At 34.2% G+C, this 23,764-nt stretch overlaps 1 protein-coding gene across 1 annotated transcript in view; it reads left to right on the top strand.

The window, feature by feature from the left end:
* The window catches only part of LOC105359808 (visual system homeobox 2), a 90,769-nt gene extending 67,768 nt beyond the window's left edge, over nt 1-23,001 (top strand). The window contains exons 6-8 of the mRNA XM_011496511.1: nt 21,179-21,353; nt 22,123-22,302; nt 22,835-23,001. Coding sequence (XP_011494813.1) covers nt 21,179-21,353; nt 22,123-22,302; nt 22,835-23,001 — 522 coding nt within the window. The remainder of the gene's footprint in view (nt 1-21,178; nt 21,354-22,122; nt 22,303-22,834) is intronic.
* The last annotated feature ends 763 nt before the right edge of the window (nt 23,002-23,764 follow it).

The raw sequence follows: 23,764 nt of genomic DNA, 5'->3' as shown, positions 1-23,764 counted from the left end.
GAGAGAGAGAGAGAGAGAGAGAGAGAGAAATTCATTTCTGTTAATTCTACATGAATTTTCAACGGACTCATGTTTTACTTGGACAATTCTATGGCAATTCTAGGAGGATTTCAAAATCTCCTGGTCCCTATATCTCGATCACATGTCTAATTGTGCACAAACTTTTCTATAATCTCTTACGTTTCTTCTTATCCCATAATTTAAAGAACTTATTGCTGTCAAATCATTTGTCATTATTAACTCAAATAAATTTTTCATATTCGTATAATCTCGAATCGTTGGCTTTAATCGCAAATAAATAAACAAGAAGCATGGGAGTAAATATCGTAGAATAATATGTCGCCATTCCATACAGTCTTGAATTAAATATTAGAAATACATGAAATTTATGTGAATGTTGTATTGGTACAATCGATTATGCGAATATTACAGCAATGCAATTAATATTTTTCACTAATAGTAATTATATTATTGAAAATGTAGTCCTCAACGTAATTCTAAACCTGAGCATTTCCATATTAATCGAACAAAATTAATTAAGGAATTTATGATTAAAAATTTGTATATTATTCTTTGGAATTTCTATGAAGAATAAAAGTACGACAACTGATTGTCGAAAAGTGGCTTGTTATATTTAAACACTGACGACTCCCTTGTTCCTGTATTCCAATAACGAAGGAGCGAGAGTTTGCTTGGAGACAAGGTACTCTAGTGTGCAGGTATAGTGAACAATCGTGAGTTACACGTGTAATCCTTTTTAATACACCGTATACTCGCTAACTGGAATCGACGTTGTTTTTATAACTATTAAAGAGATGACGCCTGGAATTTTGGATTTCCAATTACAGCGTGGCATAGAGTTGTCAGGGTGACGGGGCAGTTTCCCGACAGGAAAGGTGGCATCCAAGTCGTCGCGTCTACGGGGAAAGTGGGCTGGGAATGGCTGTCGCGCGCTAACCAGCCGGGCCCCAGCTTTAAGTAAATACACCTCGAGTCCCCAAATTAGCCTGTGCACGGACAACAGAATAAATATTTTCACTCGCAACAATTGCCCAAGAATTATTTTGGATCCGCGCGCTCTCGACCCTTTTCATTATAAGAAATGCCAGCTCAAAAATACCACGGACATTCTTCCGCTGTTTTTTATTTGCTTTCTCATCCTTATAACGAGAAGATAATAAATTTCAATATCGTTTATATTCTCAGCCTAGGCTGTTATTATCTATCGTGAAAGAGATGATTTCACATCGAATTATGCTAAATGTGCAAAATCATAAATATCTTATATTAAATAATAATGCTTTTTAAGCGATTAACATCATTTTAAATGATTAGTAAAATTATTTAACGATTGAAAAAGACAAAAAAAAAAAAAAAAAGAAAAAAGAAAAACCACTGCTCAGGACATAGGACACAGGTTGCATAGGACATTTTATTTTATACTTAAAATCATTAGCACAACTTTTTTTTACCATAATTTTCATACGATCTTTTCTAGAGATACGGATTGATATTATATACGAATTATTTTTTCATAATTACCTCGATGAGATTTTACAGAATCAGTGAAATGACTGTGTTCACGGAAAATAAATTTGAATTAATGGAAATGCTCATTATTTCTCATCACTTGTCTATTCTTGGAACATCAGGCAAATTCTAAGTACAATGTCTAGGCACACATATTTAAATTTTTATATTTAATAACGTTAAATTGAATGCAACTAAAAAGCAGATAAGCTTTGGAAGTAATTGTAATTCAGTCTAGGACATAGGTCTATCAATTTAGCGAATGAATCAAGACATTTTTTTCTTTTTATACTTTTCATTCGGTAGTATACACGAGTAGCCTAAAAATATGAAATTTTACGTATAATAATAATAATGATAAATGAATAAATTAATAGGAACGGCAATGTCATATTTCGAGTTTAGTAACAAAATTACACGACATTAAAATTGTCTTGAAAATCGATCTAAAAGTCTTAAAAGTACAGCTCAATTGAAAATGATTACTTTGATTATCATAAGCTACTATTATTTCTACTACATTAGTCATGTTGCTTCCCTTCACGTGTTATCCAATTTTTCAGGTATTTTATTTGGCCATAAATGATTAAAAAGACACTTGCGTCTTTATATTCTTTCATTATACAACCGGATCCTCACTGACACTGACTTCTGTGTTTCTTAAATTACTAACCTTAAAATCTAAAATCCTAACTAATATAATGGCTATTTAGGATTATATAAATAATAGAAAAATTAATCCCTTTGTCTAATTGAAATAGTATAATTTTTTTTAGTCAATATAATAATAAAAACTGTCACTTTTATAATCGGGTGATTTAAAATATTGCGCACAATTTTTCTCCTACCTATTATATCCTGCCCATTAACCTTTAAAATATTTTTTATATTATAATAATCGAATGAAAGTGTAAAAGAAATTATAAGCCAAGATCATAATTAATGAAATTTTTCATGTTCATTTATTACAGTAACGCGTTCAATTTTCACAATTGGTGACGTAATTACATATCCGTTAATAATCCTAATATTCCTTCTATATCACATTTCAAGTGACTATTTAAAATTTTATTATCAGTTATTTCATGACATAATCATCTAGAAAATTTGAAAAGATGTGAATATTCATTTCTTTTCTATTATGCGAAAAAGCCAATAAAAGGTTTTAAAAAAACTAATTTTTTTAATAATTTTTTAATGATTCACAAAGTTTCTTTTTATATACGGATATAATTGATACTTCAATTCTTACGATAATGATTTTTTCGGACTTAGTAAAACTATTTATTAAATCTTAATAAAGAAATTTTCATTTCACGCATAGAAATTTCATATTTAATTTCATCATACAAGCCAAATAATTTACATCTATCGCATAAATATCGTTCGAAAATTAGACTTGAACATTACGGATTTCAATAAATTTGTCGTACATTTAAGTAAAGTATTTGATAAATAAATGCATAATTTTTATAATTTATTATTTCATTAATTTTTCGTTAAATAATCTCCTAGACTTCAGTCCTCGTATCAACAGCGATGATAAATAATAACGCTTCTCTCAGGATGCGCATTATCCAGATGAAAGAGCGAATGGGCCGCCGACGCGTCCACCAGCGACTTATATATATATATATATATCCTGGAGACGAGTAAAAAGACTCGAAGGCATGAGACATCCGGGCGATTATGTAAGACGGGTGTGATTGCCGGAGTCGGTGCGCGCAGTGCCGCTGAAAATTCGGCTGCTGAGAGAGAATATTGATTTTGTCTTTTGCCAATGCCCTCGACGCGGTGCGCAGCTCGAGCGATTTCCTATGGTTGTGTATGCACACACAAACTCACGCACACGATGCCTAGCTGTGCTCGTTTGTAGGCAACGATGAATTTGCGTATGCGCGAAATAAAGCGCAACAAAGACGGTGCATTACATTAAACACTCGGCGAGTACTCTATCTCTGCAGCGTCCACTAGATCTCTCTCTCTCTCTCTCTCTCTCTCTCTCTCTCTCTCTCTCTTTCTAGTCATCTGCTTCCAAAGCGATTAAAGAAGGACATGAGATGTCTCTATGCACTATACTACTTGCTCAGCTTTTACCGAGTTTCGGCGGCGCGAGTTCGTTCTCTTTGCTAATGTGCATGTTAACATGAAAATAAATTTTATTTATCATAGGAATGATGGCTTGCAAAGCTCGGGAAAAATAACTCGCCTCATCTTTTCATAAATGTCTGATATGTCAATATATTTGTATGTATTAAGCAATTTTCGCATTGACACGGACAGTAAAGCCCGTTCAACACAAATTGATATACTAAAAAAATTCACTCATAATTGCTCATCCCGAGATAAAACATTATTAACATTATTATTTTTCTATAATTGTAAATACAATAGCTATACTGTATACAGGTAAAAAAGCATGAATAAATAAATAAATAAGTAACAAATAAATACAATCTGCCCAGAGTATCTATATTCTTTTGAGTTGTATTTACCAATTTGTAATCAATTTCTAATGCAAAGCAGATTTAAGATTAGAGCAAAGATTAGAAAATTATAACAAATAAAATTAATTTATTAAATAGCTATGAATATTATCAATATATTGGCTTACATTATTATTGTACTACAATTTTTCAGTCACTCAAGATACATACAAATACATGCAATACCATTTAATAATTGAAATTTCATGAAATCGAAGGCGCTTAAAGTGTCATTCCAATGAGAATACAAAACATTAATATTGAAGAATAAATTTTTCAATAATTTTTGGTAGAGTACAGTTGATGTAGCTACATCACAGTCTCAATTTCTAGGACTAATTGCTAACGCTATTTACAGCCTTTATTTCTTGTCCAATCGAAGCATCTTGTGGAGAAAGCTTTGTATTCCGTGGACATCTCCCACTAGATTCATTTTGTAAAAGTGAGCGAGACTTAAGTATCGCATTTTCGAATTTCGACGAAAATATGTATGCTGAATGATTGATAAATAAAAAACGATACATAAAGCATATTCTGGACAAGCTGCCGACAAGATATCCAAGTATCCTCAAGGTTGATTTAAAGTGCAATTTATCTTCACTATCCAGCTAAAAAGAGGAATGATGTGTGTGTGTGTGTGTGTGTGTGTGTGTTTGTACGGGGGTTTGGTTGGGTGGATGTTGGATGGATGGGAACGAGAGATCGTGCGTGTTTAGTGAGACATAAAAGCGAATGCCCGGCTGACTTCCCGTTAGAATCAATAGATACTCGATTATTTACATTCTTCTATTCCACATTTTGTTTTTATTTCTTTCAAATATTTATTTTGAGCAACGTTATTTGTTTAAATTTATTTTTTTTGTAGTTTTTTTTTTATTTTTTGACAAACTTTATGTGAAACATTGCCCCTTATTTGTAACTATACAGACACAACCGATTTATTGTTTCACTAAATAACCATATTGTTGAATTTTGACAATTTTACAAAAAATTAAATTTTTTTCGGTTCTACGGGTGCACGTGCTCTTGTATGTGCATTGATAATTTCAAAATATTATAATTATCTTTAAGCCAAGAAATGATATCAATCCTATATGAATGAATTTTGACGAAAATTTATGCTTTAATAAAATTTTTAACTTTTTTTCGTTGTTTTTTTTTTTTATTATTATTTCGTTGATTTTTTAATTACAATACTTTCAACCTCGCGTGGATAAATAAAGTGAAATTCTTCGAACAATGGAATATAATTTAATATTGGTTTTAATTCGACAAACAAAATAATTATTTAAGTACGATTTATGGTTTTTGTAATGACGTTGTTAATGCACGAGAGAGTATTATCGTGAATAGAGAGCACCGAGAATGAAAAGTGCAAAAGAAATTTTGTACTTTTGCCTGAGATAATTTGAAATAGCGTGCTTTTAACGTCACCGTGGTTCGCCTTCAACCACATAAGCGTCCTCAGAAAATATTCGTGAAGAGTTGCCTCGGAAATAAGTGAAAATGAAAAGCCCGCGAAAAAAGCAGCCCTCGTATCGCTTAACGCTCTTAGTCCGGAATCGAATTAAAATGAAATTATCTACTTGGCACAATCGCTCCACGCTCAGAGTGTGATTCACTGCCGGAGAAGTCGCCAGGACTCTCTCCTTCCATCCCTTCGAGAAAAGCGACGGGGGTGGTGTGTGCGTCCGACTTTCTCTCATGAATTTTCTATGGCTTAGCGATTAAATGACGCCCGCCGAGCATTCGATTTCCCCCAGTTGCTTGCGCCTCTGCGCGCGCACAGTCGCGCGTCAAGTGGGGTTTATAACGAAAATTATTCAACACAGTCATTGTGAAAGCTGGAACTTACATTCGACTTTATCTGCCAGAGAGAATCTTTATGCGAGCCCCGTTTATCCATTGTATTTATCGATTGGCGAGCAAAAGTTTTCTTTTTTTTTCTCTCTCGTTACCTCATCAATGTCCCTTAATAATGAATGACTCCCGTCTATGGAGTGGAACGATTTTTCAAGAAACGCGCGAAAAAGTCTTAATCCATTCTACAGCTTCAAGTTTCCCAAAGAGCTCGCATTACTCGATTATGTAATTAGCGACAGATTATAATTTACATATCTGGCTGTTACATACTACGCCACTACCAAACGAAAATGCAATTTCCGTTATATTATCGTAGACTGTAACTCCCAATAATCTGATAGAACATCTAAACCAATAGGATTTGACAGTAAGCTATAAGATTATGTCTTTAGTCATTGTGGTAATTGTGATAATAAGACTTGTAATTTTATGCTAAAGTGATACGTAAGTAATTTAGAATTTAATATAACAATACCTAATTTTAATGTCTACCAGGCGTTATAAAACTCAAGTGAATAATCAAATTTAATGAATAGTTCTGTTCAATCAAATTTAAATAAAATTTTCAATTATTTCCACTTTCTGTAAAAGGATTTTATTTATTTTTGTTATCGCAATTGTTAATCTCACGATGAAGCTCAGCTAATTTAAAAATAATACCACATTTCATAGAGATTTCATAAAATCGTATTGTTGAGGGGATGGTTGGGGGGGGGGGGGGGTGGGGGGGGGGGGGGAATCGACCCGTAGACGATCGTATTGAAATCTATAGTCGCGTAAGAAGCAAAATCCTAATTAAATTTGTAGGATTATTAAGGAACAAAAACTTTCTTGGGCTTGTAATAATCGGATGAAGGTAAGGAAGCTCGAGGCTTCGTTCGACGATGAACTTCGACGAATTTTACGCCAATGCACTTTCCATGCTAACATTCGTAAATGCTGAAACGACGAGAAGCCCTCGCCCGATGAAAGAAAAAAAAAAAAAAAAAGAAAGAAAGAAAAGAAAAAGAAGAAGAAAAGTATACGTCATTGATGAACTTATTAGTCGCAATTAAGTGCTTATGCATTTATATACAGAATAGCTGCATGATTTTGACAGGCTTTGGCTGTCTATCGCCCGGGTGCGTATTCTTTTAATAGAAAGAGAGATGCCGGCACACATAAAGACCTTCACTCCCTTCGAGGGACGATTTCGTCGTTCGGACGCATCAATTATTTATATTAACAGCCGGCATTTGACTGTTAAGCTGTCGGTGCTGCAGGTCGCTTTTGCCCGGATTATTGGGGACACTCGTATAAAGTGGCTTTTCGTTCGATTGATTTGCGATGGAATTCCTTTTAATAGCCTTCGTTACGCCGACGATGCATTCATCTTTATCACGCTCTATCAAGGAGACCGTCCTTTCCCTTTATACTCATCAGCAAAAAATGAATAAAGTATCCTTATGTGATTATATTGTTATAAAGCTGGCGAAAAGTGAACGAAGATTGTTAAGCTAGGAATTTAATTGTATGCTAAGTCAGGGCTTGAATGTGAAAAATTTCTTTGAGCGTTAGAGAATTAATGGGGCAATTGTTCAATCAAATTTCACTTTATTCGTCGGCGTTTCGTCTCCTTCTTCGCAAACTATATTCAAATACGATTATAACAGCGATCTCATAAGAGTTAAGCAATATCGCTAATATATTAGCACTACAATATATTAACAATAGCGGCTAATATATATATATATATATATATATATTTTTCTTCCTCAAGCAGAAAATCATCAAAATCTGCACATTTTTTATTTACCACTTGTAATAATTATTTTCTAATTTAATGAATAATAATTCATAATCGATGTGATATAACGTTTTTTCATTCGTAAAAATCAGTTAAAACAATAAACAGAAACATAATTTTAAATGAATAAACAATGTAAACAATAAAGAAAAGGAGATTAATTTTCTAATCAAGAATCGAGAATCAATATATTTATTATGTATGAAAAAATATAAATCTAAATATTCTATTATTTTGATAAACGAAAATGTTATAACCTTATCCAATATGTTCTCAAAATAAAATGACAATTTCTGCCATTTATTGTAAATTATAACAATTATGTGAATTATATTATATAGATTATTAAAAAAAAAAAAAAAAAAAAAAAAAAAAAAAAAAAAAAAAAAAAAAAAAAAAAAAAAAAAAATTGAAAAAGACTTGTTTGAATTCAATAAGTTTTATTTAATATATTAGTTAAGCATTAAGTAATTAAATTTACTTAAAATATAATTCACAATATTATAATGAATAGGTAAAAGCATTGAAAAGAATACTTTTAGCGAGATGATTATTATTATTATTATTATAATACGAAATGATTATTGATTAATAAACAATTGTCAATTTTGAAAAGAGTATTGAAATTCATATCTGATAACTTTAAATATAAAATTTTGTTTTTACTTCATTATATGATTTTGTTTTATTTTATTACATGAAATAATTAACACTACACGTATATGTGTGTATCAATTATGAAATTGAAGAATATTCTCTGGTTTAAAACTGATTTTGAAATGCAATATCTTTTAAAAGTATTTTATTACGTAACAAAATTAAATTACAAAATTAAATATGATATTAAAGACTACGTTTATATTTTCTTTAAAATATTGTGTTTTACTTACTTCAACGTTAATGAAAATTGTCAATGTTTTATTGAAAAAATAACCATAACGACAAATAGCATACTTTACAAGTGATAAATTTTTCTTCTTCTTCTTCTTCTCTATTACTTGTTTATACGTGCGTTGAGAGTGCTACGCCAGCATCGTATTCGTTAAACGAATAAAATTATAGAAATGAAAACATTGATTTCATTTTTTTACCACACATTGTGAAGAAAGTAAAATGAATCGTCATTATGAACAAGTGCAGCGTAAAATTAAATGCTCTTCTAAACGGACAAAATGATATATGGAGTCCTTGGGCATCGGTACACCATCGAACTCGTATTTTCATTTACATTGTTTCCCGACGCGCAAGGGCGTGGTTGAACTTCGGTCCATGATTCTCCTTAATTCGGTTAGACGAGATTTATATCTGCTCCTGGCAGAGTCACAATTCCAACTCTTGTCTCACGAAAAGGACCCCCTCCATTATACTTTCTCTCGCACGTATCACACGACATCGCACGCATACACGCGTGAGCGCATTTATCACGGAGTTATTATTTTTCTTGTTATGGAATGATTGGTGCGTGCGTCAAGAGGCGAAATGGTTTATTAGAATTTATAAGCAGTCTTGCTGACAATCGTGGAACGCCCAAATTGCGAGATATTCGTCATACGCTTCAGTACATTTACGTTTAAGCGAATCGAACTCTTCTTCATTTCTCTCCTTTCGGGATGTGAATTCATCTTAATGTCTGTATTAGTGAGATACTGAGAAAAAAAAAAAAAAAAAAGAAGAATTGTTTTACATTATTTGCAGCATTAACTACGTTGATTGTATATCCTCCTATTCGATCTAATCTAATAATTCATTCAAATGATTAGATTTAATTCATATCAATCTGATTGTTTGGTTAAAAATTTTGTCATATGAATTTCCATGACATAAACAAAAAAAAAAGAGAGATATATATTTGTAATACTTGATACTCAATTTACTTAAATATAGTTCTAATTTTAATGAAAAATTCTTATGTATGATCAACTCATTGTCGTATTAAAGTGACGGCACATTATTTTTAACTCATATTATAATAAATAATAAGTATATATCCATGACGTGACATTGTATATTTAACTTAAAGATAGGGTACTTTACACATGTAAGCTTTAACCGTTTCCCCTCCTTTGAAGATCAGTATAAATAAAAATTAAACGGTGAATTGTAATAAGCAGGATAAATCATACGAGTAAGTACAAAACCGCTTATAATAATCAAATAAACATGTTTCTCTCATGGCTGTGCGACGAGTCGGAGCGAGGGTGGCCTTATTTATCTGCCACCCGTTAGCTCAGGGATGTACGTCTCTTCGATGCACATTATCGGTCAATTTTTCGGGGGTAAAAGCCGCTCAAGCGGAATTCATCGCTTTGTTTGCCGTGGGGAAAACGTCGTGGTAGCGAGGACTTTCTCAGTCTGAAAATCGCTGCTTGGACACCGACGGTGATGGTGATGGTGGCTGTGGTGGTGGTGGTGGTGGTGGTGGTGGTGGTGGTTGTGGCGACGGCGGCGGCGGCGGCGGCAGCGGCGGCAGCGGCGATGGTGACGGTGTGACCGTACGCGAAAATCCCCTGCCGTCATTCTTAATCTTCCGATGATTAAATAAATCTATCTACGCGTATGTTAATTTTCATCCTCCAACCGACAACTTGCGTTTAATATATTTAATAAAAAATGGAAGAACATTTTTATCCACTATCAATGAAAATATTTACCAAGCCTCACATATATCATTCAATGATGGTTGTGATATTTATTATTTTTTTCACTTCAAATAATAGTGAAATGAAAGTTATAGTATCAGTATCATATGCAATCCCTTGGGTTTATAAAAATAAAATTTACATAATATAATATAAATATTTCAAAATATTTATTTACAATTAAATTAATGACAATAAAAGCTGAAACGTAGAAAACGACGAAGAAGTACTAGGTCACAATTGAAACGAATTATTCTTGGAAAATCAAAATTAGCAGTCTGTATCTTTCAATTTTTTATTCTTGGTTATTTTCATGCAAAAATCAATCGATCGTGCGAGAAATTGAATACGGAAAATCAGCTTATAAATAAAATTTTGTTGTAATAAACGAGCCTACTAAAATATTTTCATTCTTTTTAAACAACCCCCCCCCCCACCACCACCACCACCACCACCGCGCGGTCGAAGATTTAAATTGTTAGCAGCTAAACTTAATAAAGGCAATAGTGATACGTAAGATCTATTTCTCTTAAATAATAATTTCTAACAACAAATATGATCAATTTACGGCTAGGTAGAAGCGCTTATGCGGTTGAAGCAATGCATTAGAACGATGAGCTTTGTCCATGGATTTGGAAAACAGGCGCGAAGATGGACCATTGGCAGTTACGCGAAGGTTTATAAGAACGGAACATTCTTCGTAATCAGATGATGGACGGAGCTGGAGCAGACTCCGATAACCTCCGACCCTTGAATTCCATTGTTTTCCACGAGTAAGCAGGGCCATGATCATCTCTCGCAGGCTGAGGCTATTAGCGGCCCTTCCTCCACTGGCCATAGCCAAGTGTCCCATCGTAATGATGTGCCGACGCGTGCCGCAGCGGGACTTCCCCTCTTTATCCTCGTCCCTCGATGAAAGTCTGCCCGCGGCTAGGCGAAATTCGCCTATTTATGATTGGGTCTTGCACCCGTTCACCCACATCCATTGCATAATAAGATATACAATTGCAATTACACGTACCGGCGCTCGTCTCGCGTCGCGCACGCCCGGCAATCGGATATTCCATTTTTTCCTCCAACCTTTTTTTTCTTTTTCTTTTTTTTTTTTTTTTTGGTCTTTTAATTGGAGATTGATGACGAAGCTGGCCAAAAGCAAGGATTTTATGACTGATATAATCATGGGTTGGCGAACGAGCGTGATATATTATTGAGCTGAGCATTAATTATGCTTCGCAGCCGGTGAATTTATGGGATAATTTAATGAATGACCTTCGCGATTCTCAAATACAAGTTGTTTCACGTAATAATAATGCGTTTCGGCGTTTGAACGAAAAAAATCACTGTTTATTCGGAATTAGTCATGCTTGCGATATTTCTTTTGACGAGGTGATTATTTTTAAATATTACAGACCCAAGCACATAATAATAACCGCATGACAAATACCGAGTTGCGTTGTAAAATCTGATGTAAATATAATTAAACTAATAATAACGCATACGTTTTGCTATAGGAGCATTTTATAATTCAACATTATAATGATCGATTCGTATTTATTTAATTAATTCCGGTCCTTTTGTATGGATCGAAAGCAATTATTAATCCACATATAACTATAAGCCAAATATCGATCGAATGACATTTAATAAAGTATTTTTAATAAAACTATAATACATTATAATAATATTATAGCATAATAATTAATAAACATATTTTTAATATACAAATATTTTGCAATTAATTTTAATTTATAATGATAGGCACATACAAAGTTATGAATTAATTATTTGGTTTATAATTGAAGGATTATAAGAAACTATTGTCTATTTAATAGGCGTATCGTTAACTTTCATTTGCCCATTAATATAATATATAATGCAGTACAAGATGATGATATTTATCGAAATAAAAAAATATTTATCTTTAATTTCAATAGCTTTGTATTTATAAAACAAGCTAAAATTCGTATTGTTTATGAAAATATTTGATATTACAAACCAATCGAAATATCTATATATAGAAGATTCTTCAAAATTTTACTTAGACACACAACTATTATCTATTTCCATGCCCAATATTTCAAATATGCCATAATTGATTTGTAAATATACCCAAATCATCTCAGTACCAAGAAAAAAAAATCGCGCTCGGGTAGTATATTATAAATGTAAAGCATTGCGAAAAGACGCGACAATCGGAGGGCAGTAAGCTAATTATGGAAGCTCCAGGGAAGTTTTGATCTACTAATAAAATACAGTATAGATCTATAGATACAATGTAGTTGTTTGTATGTATAACGGTGGCGACGGAGCAACACTTATTCGGCAAATAAGTCAAGCGTGATCTCGTCATGCAGCCACATCGTCCTGCAAGTACACGCTCGGCTTACTTATTTGTAGATTAATCAGCTTTAAGCAAGATAAAGAGTGAAAGAGAGAACAACGAGAGCTCGAGGCCATCGTGTGGGAATATAATCAACTCTCGTTGCATGGATCAGAAGCAATTACCGTTCTTGTTATTGGGCCAGAGTCTCGGTCAGTAATTAGGCAATTTATGCAAGAGAGTAGAATAATTCGTGGCAACTTCAAACAAAGTTACAAGGAAGATTAATACTTTCAACCATTACCGTATCATCTTATTCAATGCTTCTTATATCCTATCATGATGATTCAAAATCGATGATCGTTTTATTATTCCGTCACTCTTGAAAATTATTCTAACTGTTAATTTAAAGAGGTTTTTGTCTCAATTTAAACAATTTTAATGGTATATTCAAATACAAAAATTAAAGTGCAATTTAATAAAACAAAATATTTTTTGAAGAGGAGTAGACATTACATTATCGTCATTTTACATATATTTTCAAACTTTTTCTGAGTTTATTTATTAAAGCGACAAAATTTATATATAATGTTTGACATTTGTCTTTCTATTTTATTCTTTTATACATCAAAGTAATTTAAAATTTAATCGCTCCTATTATTCATCTTCACTGAACATTGCATGCATAAATCTTAATATAGATTATATACATTTTATAAATATATAGCATAAACATATAGTATAAACATATATTTTTAATCAAATTGAATATATAACAAATTAGGCATAGGCTTTATTTTATTTTAATTTTAATTTTTTTTTTTAATTACATCCGTATTTTTAACATAATTTAAACTAGATAATAGACTTATTAATTAAAAAGTTACATTTAAGTGCGCTTAAGTTTTATTAATAAAGAAACTATGGATATAAATGGATTAATGTTGTTGTAATCAATATTTTTATTATTATAAAATAATTTAACTGGGTTAAACTCAATATATCTAGTATTTATAAGATATTAATTAATTATTTCATGCAAAGTTTCAATCGATATAAAAAAATTAAATTAAAAATAATTAAATTCTGCATTAACATCGTTAGAAATACCTATATATATATATATATATATATATATATATATACGCTTGCGCGTGTGTTATTTCTTGTAATATTTTCAAACATTTAAATAGTAAAATAAATACAAACTAAGTCACACACATATATACGTATATATATATATATATATATATATATATAGAAAGATATGCAAATTATTTTAATATCAACTTTGAATTTTTAATTATATTAAAGTATTTAAGCGAAATTTTTAAATATTCTGATACGAAACGTTTAATAATTTAATATAGTATTATTTATATATGCCGCAACCTCGTGAATATAAACATGAGACACCTTCAAGAATTTTGTATGATAATTTTAGCAATGATAATTATCATTAAGATTTTTATGTAGTTTTTCAAGATTTTCCGATGTAAAACCAATTTAAAAAAAGAAAAAAGAAAAAAAATTAACGAAAAAAAAAGCAAATAATATAATGCGAGTATAAAATACGAATGAAACAAATGAAGAAAGAGCGAAAGAGATAAAACTACACAGTCTCATTATCAGCCAAAGTCAAATTGAAGTCGTCCCGTTAATGCAATCTCCGATAATTATCAGCCTCGTTCGCTGCTTACGCGCATGCGCATCAATACAAGGAAGACACCCCACAGGAAAGAAAGTATATATTCAGGGAACAACCCTAGATAAACATAATATGCATGCCATCGATGGATTTCCACTCGAACCCTTCCAATTTCTCTTTTTTAACCTCGCGCTACTCTGCGTACTTTAAATGCAAGATCCTTGGAATGTGATGTATGTAAAAAAAGGGAGTTCGAGGAGGAGGTGAGAATGGGAAGAGGAGAAAGATGAGGAAGAGGTCTTTTTGAGAGTGCTCGTTCTGACACCGAACGCCCCGTCTCTTAAGTAAGCGAGAGAAAGAGGGTTAAAGAGCGTTTGCGAAGGGTGGGATCGAGGGGTTGATGGGAGTGGACGTGGGAGAGGGAGATGATAAGGGATGGGGGTGGAGGAAGCGAGCGAGTCACTATCAATACATATTGAGGTGATATGTAGTCGAGTATCGTCCCCCCAATGCCAATCGAGCAGGTGGCTGTCTTGACGTGTATCCGGAGGTATGTGTGAGGTATATCTAACACGAATAGGCGATCGAACCTCTTTTAGCCTCTTTCTCTTCTCTTTTTCTTTTGTTAAACGTCTTGTGGTTTTCGCTTGGCGAATAACCGGTGTTACGAAGGTGCCTGCCATGAAGTTTCCACTGCCAAGGCTCACATTTATTATTACCGTCGTAGGCTCTTTCTTACATCTTTGTTTTTCTAATTTATGTTCATGTCATTAAATCATTGGGTCAAAGAGGTTGCCGATAGTAGTTAATGCGAATTCTGTGACATTTGAGTTTTACTTTAAAGAAGTAAGATGCTGTGTAATATCATAATTTTCGTTTGGAGCTTAAAGTAAATTTGAAATAATTGAGTAAATTATAAGTATTTACTTTCCTAGCCTATTTTGCCATCAGTATTAGGTGGTAAATTATTATTATCGTTTGTAATAAGCAGAAAACGAGGTCAGATGTATAAAATGTCGTTAGATGCGCCTAATAAACACTTCCCCAAGGTGCAAACTAATATATGACGTATATTATTACTTCGTCTTCGTAACTAAGATTGTGGTATTATTATATATTTTTCGTTTTTAAAGAAGCCATCAAGTAATGTTATTTTCTCGTAAGGACCCCATTTCGATCGTGAATCAAGAGCCCCGCGATATTATAAGAATCATTCGAGTATCACGTATCGATGTATTGGTAATTTAGATTTGATGAATCTCTGCATTTTCCCAACTCCCGCTTTGAGTGGAGTATAGCATTGACATCCCTCTATCTCACATCCGCTCTCTTACATTCGATCGCTCCCTCTCCATCTCACTTCGATCACTCTTTTCTCCCTATTCTACTTGTGCTCTCTCCCTCCTCACCCCCACAGCTCATCACAGCCATCTCTCTCTCTCTCTCTCTCTCTCTCCCACACACACACACACACACACACTCTCTCTCTCTCTCTCTCTCTCTCTCTGTCTGTCTCTCTCTCTCTCGCTCCGTTCGCATCGAGGGCGACTCGCTGTGGCTGGCTCTCATCCCATTGCAGCTCCTTCCTCCGAGTTTTATTTTCCCTCGTAGCCCTTCATTTTCTCCGGGTTAGCATTTGAAACGCCTCTTTCTAAATCTACCCCTGCCAGTAGTCGCTCCACAATCGGATGGATAACCGTAGTAGTGTCCCCGGTCCCTGCGCTCTCTTGTTTTCATCTAATAGTCGGTCTTCGCCCTGATCGATGATACGACGAGCACGAGAGTTCTGCGCATGGCCAGCTAACACATTATACCGGGTATGCCAATGATGCGAAGTGCGGAGTCGGTTTGAAACGAGGTGGAGGAGGAGGAAAAGCGATATGGCGTGTAGTGGGCCGTGAGGAAAAACCGATATGTACATTCTACGTGCTCGAGCCACATCGTCTGGCCTCGCTTGCACATAAATACTAGGAGGAGTAATTGCTCGAGCTTTGCCTTCGAGGTAGCTTTGCTTATTAAATTACTCTTCTTCGTTCCAATTCATCTATAAGACATACATTGGGATGGAAAGATCAATTCGAATAATTAACTTCGTTCAATGGCAACGCATCCAATCAGTTTAGTGTTTAGATTATATGAATATGATCATATGGATAGGAGAGAGAATAAGAAGAATAGAGGAGGACGTAACAAACAACTTGACGATACTTTGGAAAAAAATTGAATATTATTTATTGTACAACAGAGCCTGGGAATGTACGGGCGGAGTGTTTTCTTTCTCTCTTCTCATCTATTTATTTCTTTTTTTCTTTCTTCTTTTTTTCTTCTCTCTCTCTCTCTCTCTCTCTCTCTCTCTCTCTCTTCCTCTCCGAAAACTCAACGTAACAAAAAGTACGAGAGGAGATAAACTCTGTAAAAATCGTAGCAAAAATAACTAGATGCAATTTTTTTTTTTTTTTTTTTTTTTTTTTTTTTTTTTTATCCGAGACCGAAGTTCGCAATAAAAAGGTTCTCCTCTACCTCCGAGCTTCATTTAAATGTACGTTAGGTGATTACATTTTTCAAAGAAATATATACACGCCATATTTTATGACAAGAGCAATTTTAAAAGTGACTCCAATACAATATTAAATGATTAAAAGTTTGAAATAGTTGTCAGCATCTGATTGCTTTTTCGTATTACTTCAATATACAATTATGAATATAAATTTTAATTTGCCGTATAGGTTTCGAAACTATGCTCCTGCTATGAATTTAAATTTAGATTTTAATCATCGTCGGGAAAACCATTTTTTACGATGAATTTTACCATAAATACTATGAATTTTAGAAAAACCCTTTTAAAACTGTCAAAAAATATAAGCTCTATAGGTTGTAATTAAAATATTGCATTTAATCGAGGAAGTTTAATCGATATTAAAAGGAAATTTAAAAGCAATTTTACGTGTAAGCTTTCAATTGTTCAAAACAAAAAACAAAAACAAAAACAAAAACAAAAAAAAAAACAAACAAAAAAGTGCTAGTGATATTAGATTTAATACTTGTAAACTCAACTCTATAGTGCACCAAGTAATAATCAAAATACTACGTAAATACCATGAAAATTACTTTAATCTATAGACTTTATTAATTGTTCTCAGTAAATTGAACAATTCATGTTGTAGCGCTGGCCTTTGTAATATTTCCTAATGCAAAAATAATAGTAAAATAGGTGTTGCAAGGCAGCAAGTGTGAAAATTGTCGCAGTTAACCAATTTTCCACTACATAAAGAATTAAATGCTTTTATCCTTTAAAAATCCGAAAGGAAGCTGAGCTGCTTTCTGAGAGCCGCGTGGGTGTAATTTCAATGAGTATGGTAGTGAGCCCCTATCAACACAAATTGTCTCCTCGCAACCGGGATGAATAATAATGAATAGTAGGTTGCAGAGTCTCTAGGGATGTGTGATAGTGGATCAACCGGAGGCATGACTTCCTGGGCGACCTCGTAGTATCACCTTGGAAACCTGACGATCTTTATAATTCAACTTTTAACACCTCGAGCGCTCCCGCTCTCTCGCTTTTTTTTCTCCCTTGTTTTCCGTCGCTTTTTACCTTTAAACCGGAATTTACGAAAGAATTTATCCAGGCGGCAATTAAAACTTTTCGTATGCACGCGGACCTTTTGTGGCGAACTTATCGGTTTCAACTTTTTCCCGTAAGCTTCGCGCGTCAGAAATTTCGCACGCCCCATGCTTTTGTAAGCGACCGAGAATGTACTGTCATTTTAAGCTTTCTCTCCCGACTTTGCAGCCGTATGCTTTCGTTTCTTTTCTGTTTTGTAATCGCGCCCGTGTGTGAAGGGGAAAGTCCGCGAATTAAGCCGAAGTATTCTCGAGCGACTAAACTAAAATGTTCGTATCTTTATCTATGGGGCTTGGTGATTCAAATGAAACGAAAACATTGACAGCAGCACACGCACCAAAACACAATTTAATACCCAACCCTTTTAATAATAAGGACATCACAAATTCATCTGCACAGGTATTTTAACGATCGTTCTATTAATAGTTTTACGTGCAACGGGCATTAATTGAACAAAGTTAATTCACAACATCATAAGTTTGTAAAATCGAATGTAAAATCGATATAAGCAGCGCAAGCACGCACGCAATACTAGACATATAGATCAGCTCGATCGGCTAGATCAGCTAGATCAACTACATCAGCTACATCCGCGGTAAAGGAATTCAAAGTTTCCGCCCACGCACTTCCGATAGTCGCGCTAATCAATTATTGCATCGATGAAGCGAAAGCTCGCGTATATAATGCGGCATTGGAGGGGGCGAGAAAAAAGAAAAAAGAAAAGCTAGAGATGCCGTCTCGCTCGGGGCTCGTTAAAATCTAAGCGAACGATAATGCCGGGCTGGCAACACAAATTGACAGGGCAACGCGGGGTCGCCTCCTTCTCGCGCATTCATTCGAATTACATTTCAATTCTGCCGGTGACTTTAGCATTGTTGCTACAAATTGGTACACGCCCTGTCCCCGACTCGTGCCCCTTCATGCTTCCTCTCCCCCCACCAACCTCCTATCACAGCCGCCAACGTCACCGCCGCCGCCACCATCACCACCCATCAGCGCCAGCTCGCGCTTTCCTCCGCTCTCTTTTAGGGCGCAACTGGGCACAAATGCGTGGGTGTGCCGTTGCGCGATGTGCCCGGATTTCGACAATTAAATAACCCATAGACACGTATGTGCGTTGCACTTTATTTACAACATAGCGTTAAAAAGAGCGAGAGATAAATATATCGTTAAGTGGCAATGACGTGCCCCGGGCTGACACACATCCATGTTGATTTATTCCACAGTGATTATAATTATCGACTGCCCTCTCTTACATTCAGCATATTCGTTTTATCATTTACGTAAGAAAGTAGTCATCGCATGTAGTCCTGCAATATTCGTATCTGCTTGACGATTTTTTTTATTTTTCATTACAATACTCTGTTTAATAAAGTGTAAAAATCAAATATTTTCACGATATATTCCACACGCAACTCTATTTTTATACGCAAAAATTCAAAAATAATTTTAAAAAATATTGCAATTGAATTGATTGAATAATTGAATTAATTGAATAATTGATTAAATTGAATAATTGATTAATTGAATAATTACTCTAATAGAAGCTACATAATTTTTATATTCGCGGTAAAATAATTCTGATATATCAAATAAATTTAACTCGTACATTTTTTTTATTTTTATCAACTTCGCGAAACGAAGAATTATTTTTCGCATTATTTTTGTAGCTACAAGTCGCCGAAAATAATAAAATTTTCTACATTTAAAAAAATTTTGATTACAGAATGTCAAAATTAATTTTTATAACATTCTTGTCTTTCCTTTGTATCTTACATCCACACACACACACACACACACACACACACACACACACACACACAATATTTTTTTATCTCTTAAAGCCACACTCATATTTCTCGATATCTGAATATTCAACTTCACCATAGCATTTGTGTCCTTAGATATTTAAACATACGCGCTGATAGATTTTAATAACAAATGTCGACTCTTAGAATTGTCGATTTAAAATATCTCCGTTCGATCATCTACTATTACGTATTCTCAATAACAAGAATTTTACAATTTTCTTCATACTCTTTTAAATCTAGGATTAACACCGAAAATAGCCGTTACATCTTTTCAATACCTACCTGAGCCTACTTCACTCAATAGAGCGTACGTCATGCCCAACTGCCTCTTAATGTCCAATTACCCCTCTATTATCTCGAAACATAAATTTGCATATCGAAAGATCAGTTCGATCATACATTGGTCGCTCCATAAGCGAACATAAGTAAAACTCGTTCAAATTCCGCGATTCATCAAACTTCTCAACTTCGCCAGGGCTAAAGCGACAATGGAGCGTGACTCGGTTACGTCGGTAACATCCATTTTAACGGCTAAAGGGCGAGCGGAGCCTCTTATTTTCTCGTCCCACAGTAAGGCATCGAGTGACGCTTCTTCATACCGATAACATAAGCCACGCATTACCTCGAGAAAGGATATCATTATTTCTTTGATATTCCAGGATATGCGGGCGATCGTTAAAATTGATATTGGTACGTGACCTAAGCGGGCGGCACGCGACTACGGCACGTTAGGTGGTCCTCCCCGAGAATCGGGGAAGGTTCATTAAGGACTATTTTCGACGGCATTCTTAGCGGCGCGCATTCGCATGTACAGGAAAGGAAAATAGGATAACGAACCCTCGAACTACTTAACCGTCAGCATGAGCCGTGCGAGGATCTATCCATTTACGCTCCTCCACATGCGCGATAAGTGAGCGCCTGCGCTCTAATTGGGGGTAGAGCCGTTTCTGTTACCAACATTCTACTCGCTATTTTCTCGTTTCTCCCTTTTTTTTTTTTTCTATCACATCACTTTAATGATCGCCTATCGCAACTCTGTTAGAGCATACGATTACATTAAGATTATGTAAGCGAGGTCCAGAAGATTTTACCATCCTATTTTAAAAGATACATAAAGCTTTCAATTACAAAAGTATTCTTTTAATTTAACTTTATTCGACAATAATAGACATGATATAAAGCGTATATATATATATATTGCGATATTATTATATGTGTATTACACATGTTTAAATGAATAATAATTCGTTTTACAATATCGTAGTTTAATAATGCTATGTCATGTAAATTAATTAATTAATTTTGCAAGGCCTAAAGTATTTGCTTGATTGAAAGAAATATACTTTCCAACTAAAACTAAAATTAACGAACTGATAAAGATCTTAATAATCGGAACGGTAAATACGATTTGTTGCAAGTGTGGATTATTATTTGGGCCGAATTCAAGTTAGCGAACGAACGATATTGTTGCAGGTTTGGTTCCAAAATCGAAGAGCAAAATGGCGTAAGACTGAAAAATGTTGGGGAAGGAGTACCATAATGGCGGAATACGGCCTCTATGGAGCAATGGTGAGACATTCGCTGCCGCTGCCCGAAACCATACTAAAAAGTGCCAAGGAAAACGAGTCCGTTGCGCCCTGGCTTCTCGGTAATTAATTATTCACTTTTCTCTGTGCGATGTAAACTGTGCTCTTTATCGCATTTTATTTCGTTTTATTTTTTGCAAACTTTTCTTTATAATTTGTATTGTTCTTTTTGGATTGTTTGACAAACCGTTTTATTTTTATTTCATATATTTAAAGTTCTTGCAAGATCACAAGTATAATATAAAGCTTAATTATTTATTTTAAAAATGTTTTATCGGTATTTTTAAAAAATTATTAATTACAAATATGTCTCAAATTTTTTAAAAATATGTAAAAATTGTGAGGTATTGCACTGATTTGAAGCAAAAAGCAATATTCTTTCAGAGCCTAAATAGCTTTGACTCGAATATATATCTATATATATAACGGTTATCGCGAAAATCTAAAAGTCTTTGAGGATTTCGATAATAAGATAAAACGATTTACCATTGAATCTTCAAAAATCCAAACAAAACATCCAAAGAAAACATCAAAATATTGTAATTGAATTTCGGAATGGACTTTCGCTCGAAAGCGAAAGAAGCAAGCATTGGCTAATAAAGAAAGTGAGCATGCATTCGTAAGGTAAATCACGGTACAATAAGCTCATCGCGAAAAGAGTCAGTTTTAAGAATTAAAGTGCCGCTAAATATCCGTAGACAATAAGGATGCAGTTTGGCAAAAGCGTTTTTGTTTTCTGTCCGTCTCTATCAGCGCAATCCTCTAAGACAAGCGGCTTTAACCAAGATAACGAAAATAACCGACGCGATCTGATTGACTGTGGCCCCCTAGGGATGCACCGGAAATCCATCGAGGCCGCGGAGCACCTTAAGTCCGGGGGCGAGGATAGCGGCAACGATCACGGGGGTAGTGGGAGCAGTCCGTCCCACCACAATCATCACCCGGGTGGGCCGACGAGCTCCGAGAGCGGCCAGGAAAGTCAGGACGGCATGGGTCCTTCCTCGTCCTCGGGTAAGTCCGGCTCCTTCTTTTTTTCCGCCCTTTTTTTCGGTTTTTTTTTTTTTTTTTTTTTTTTTTTTTTTCACCAACTCTCGAACAATTTGCTATATAAAACTTTGAAAACATTTTAGTTTTAGTGTAAAATGTATATCCGTATTTTTAAGTTAAATGGTCATAAACCTAATTGGAAGGCTCTAAATGCTAAATATTTTGCCATTCAATTAATCACCCAATAATAACACTCACACTCATTCATAATGTCAATTGTCGCTCATTATATTTTTAATCTTTCCAATGCCAAAGGCTAATTTTGACAATCTTTCTTAATTTTTTTCTAAAGTTTTTACAAATTGAATATAAGTCTTTTCTTTCTATATTTCTTAAACAATGACTTAATTTTTCCAACTAACGACGCAAATTAAATTAAATAAACGCTGAATGCCAATGTTAAGTTGAAATTCATTTGAAAATCATGACGAAGAATGCCAACCTATGCACATAATCATCTAATACTTCTCGCGTTTGTCCATTGTGGAAAAAAAAGGCATCGTCCAGGACACGGAGCAGCTGAGGAACGAGAGCATCGCCTGTCTAAGGGCGAAGGCTCAACAACACCAGCTGCAACTGAGCCTTCAGCCGACCACCGGGACACCCGGGACGACTTCGTACTCAGCAGGGCCGCCTACCGGCACACTCCATGCCTCCGTCTAAGGTAATTTTACTTACCGTCTTTACCTGGCTTTTCCCATCAGTTGCAAGGATAACAAGCACTTGTTGGCGGAAAGCATAGGATACATCCACATCCCTTGCTTTATTCCACTAGCTGTAATTATACTTAAGATGGCAAACTTTCGTTGTATTATACATTGTTATATTGAACTAAATATTGGCTCATCACTTTGATTGATAAAAATTCAATAGCTTTCGTAAGAATAGAATATGACTTTTGAGGTGACCCCTGCTATCAGCACGTGTTAAGCTATTTGATTAGGTGAATGAACTTACTCGCAAGGGAACATAATACCGCGTGTTTTATTGAAATACATTAATGCCTTTGACAATCATTGTAGCGATATGATATGCCTTTGAGATCAAAGTAGGTTAGACTGGTTTTTCTAGGACAGACAAAGTTTTGTGCTCGCTAAAAAAAAGAAAAGAAAAAAGAAATATAATTAGAATGAGAAAATTCGACGACATTTCGATATATCATTATAAATTCGTACATAATCGAGCTTCATAATGTATAAAATGTGCATAATGGCGATCGAATGAAAAAATTGAGTGTTTGACCATATCTGGATATTATAGTTTATGATTATTCTTATTTTGTAGAAAAATGCCGATCGTTGGAGCACGATTATATTTTAAATAATAGATTTAAATTTTCTTTTATTTGCCATGAATTGAATATATGTACGAATAAAGTCACTTATATAAATTAAAAGCCATTTAGTAAACTAATATATATATATAT

The sequence above is a fragment of the Ceratosolen solmsi genome, unplaced genomic scaffold (genome assembly GCF_000503995.2).
Source record: "Ceratosolen solmsi marchali unplaced genomic scaffold, CerSol_1.0 scaffold29, whole genome shotgun sequence".
NCBI classification, from domain to species: Eukaryota; Metazoa; Arthropoda; class Insecta; order Hymenoptera; family Agaonidae; genus Ceratosolen; species Ceratosolen solmsi.
Note: the sequence above shows the minus strand (reverse complement) of the source record. Positions and strands in the feature narration are given on the sequence as shown.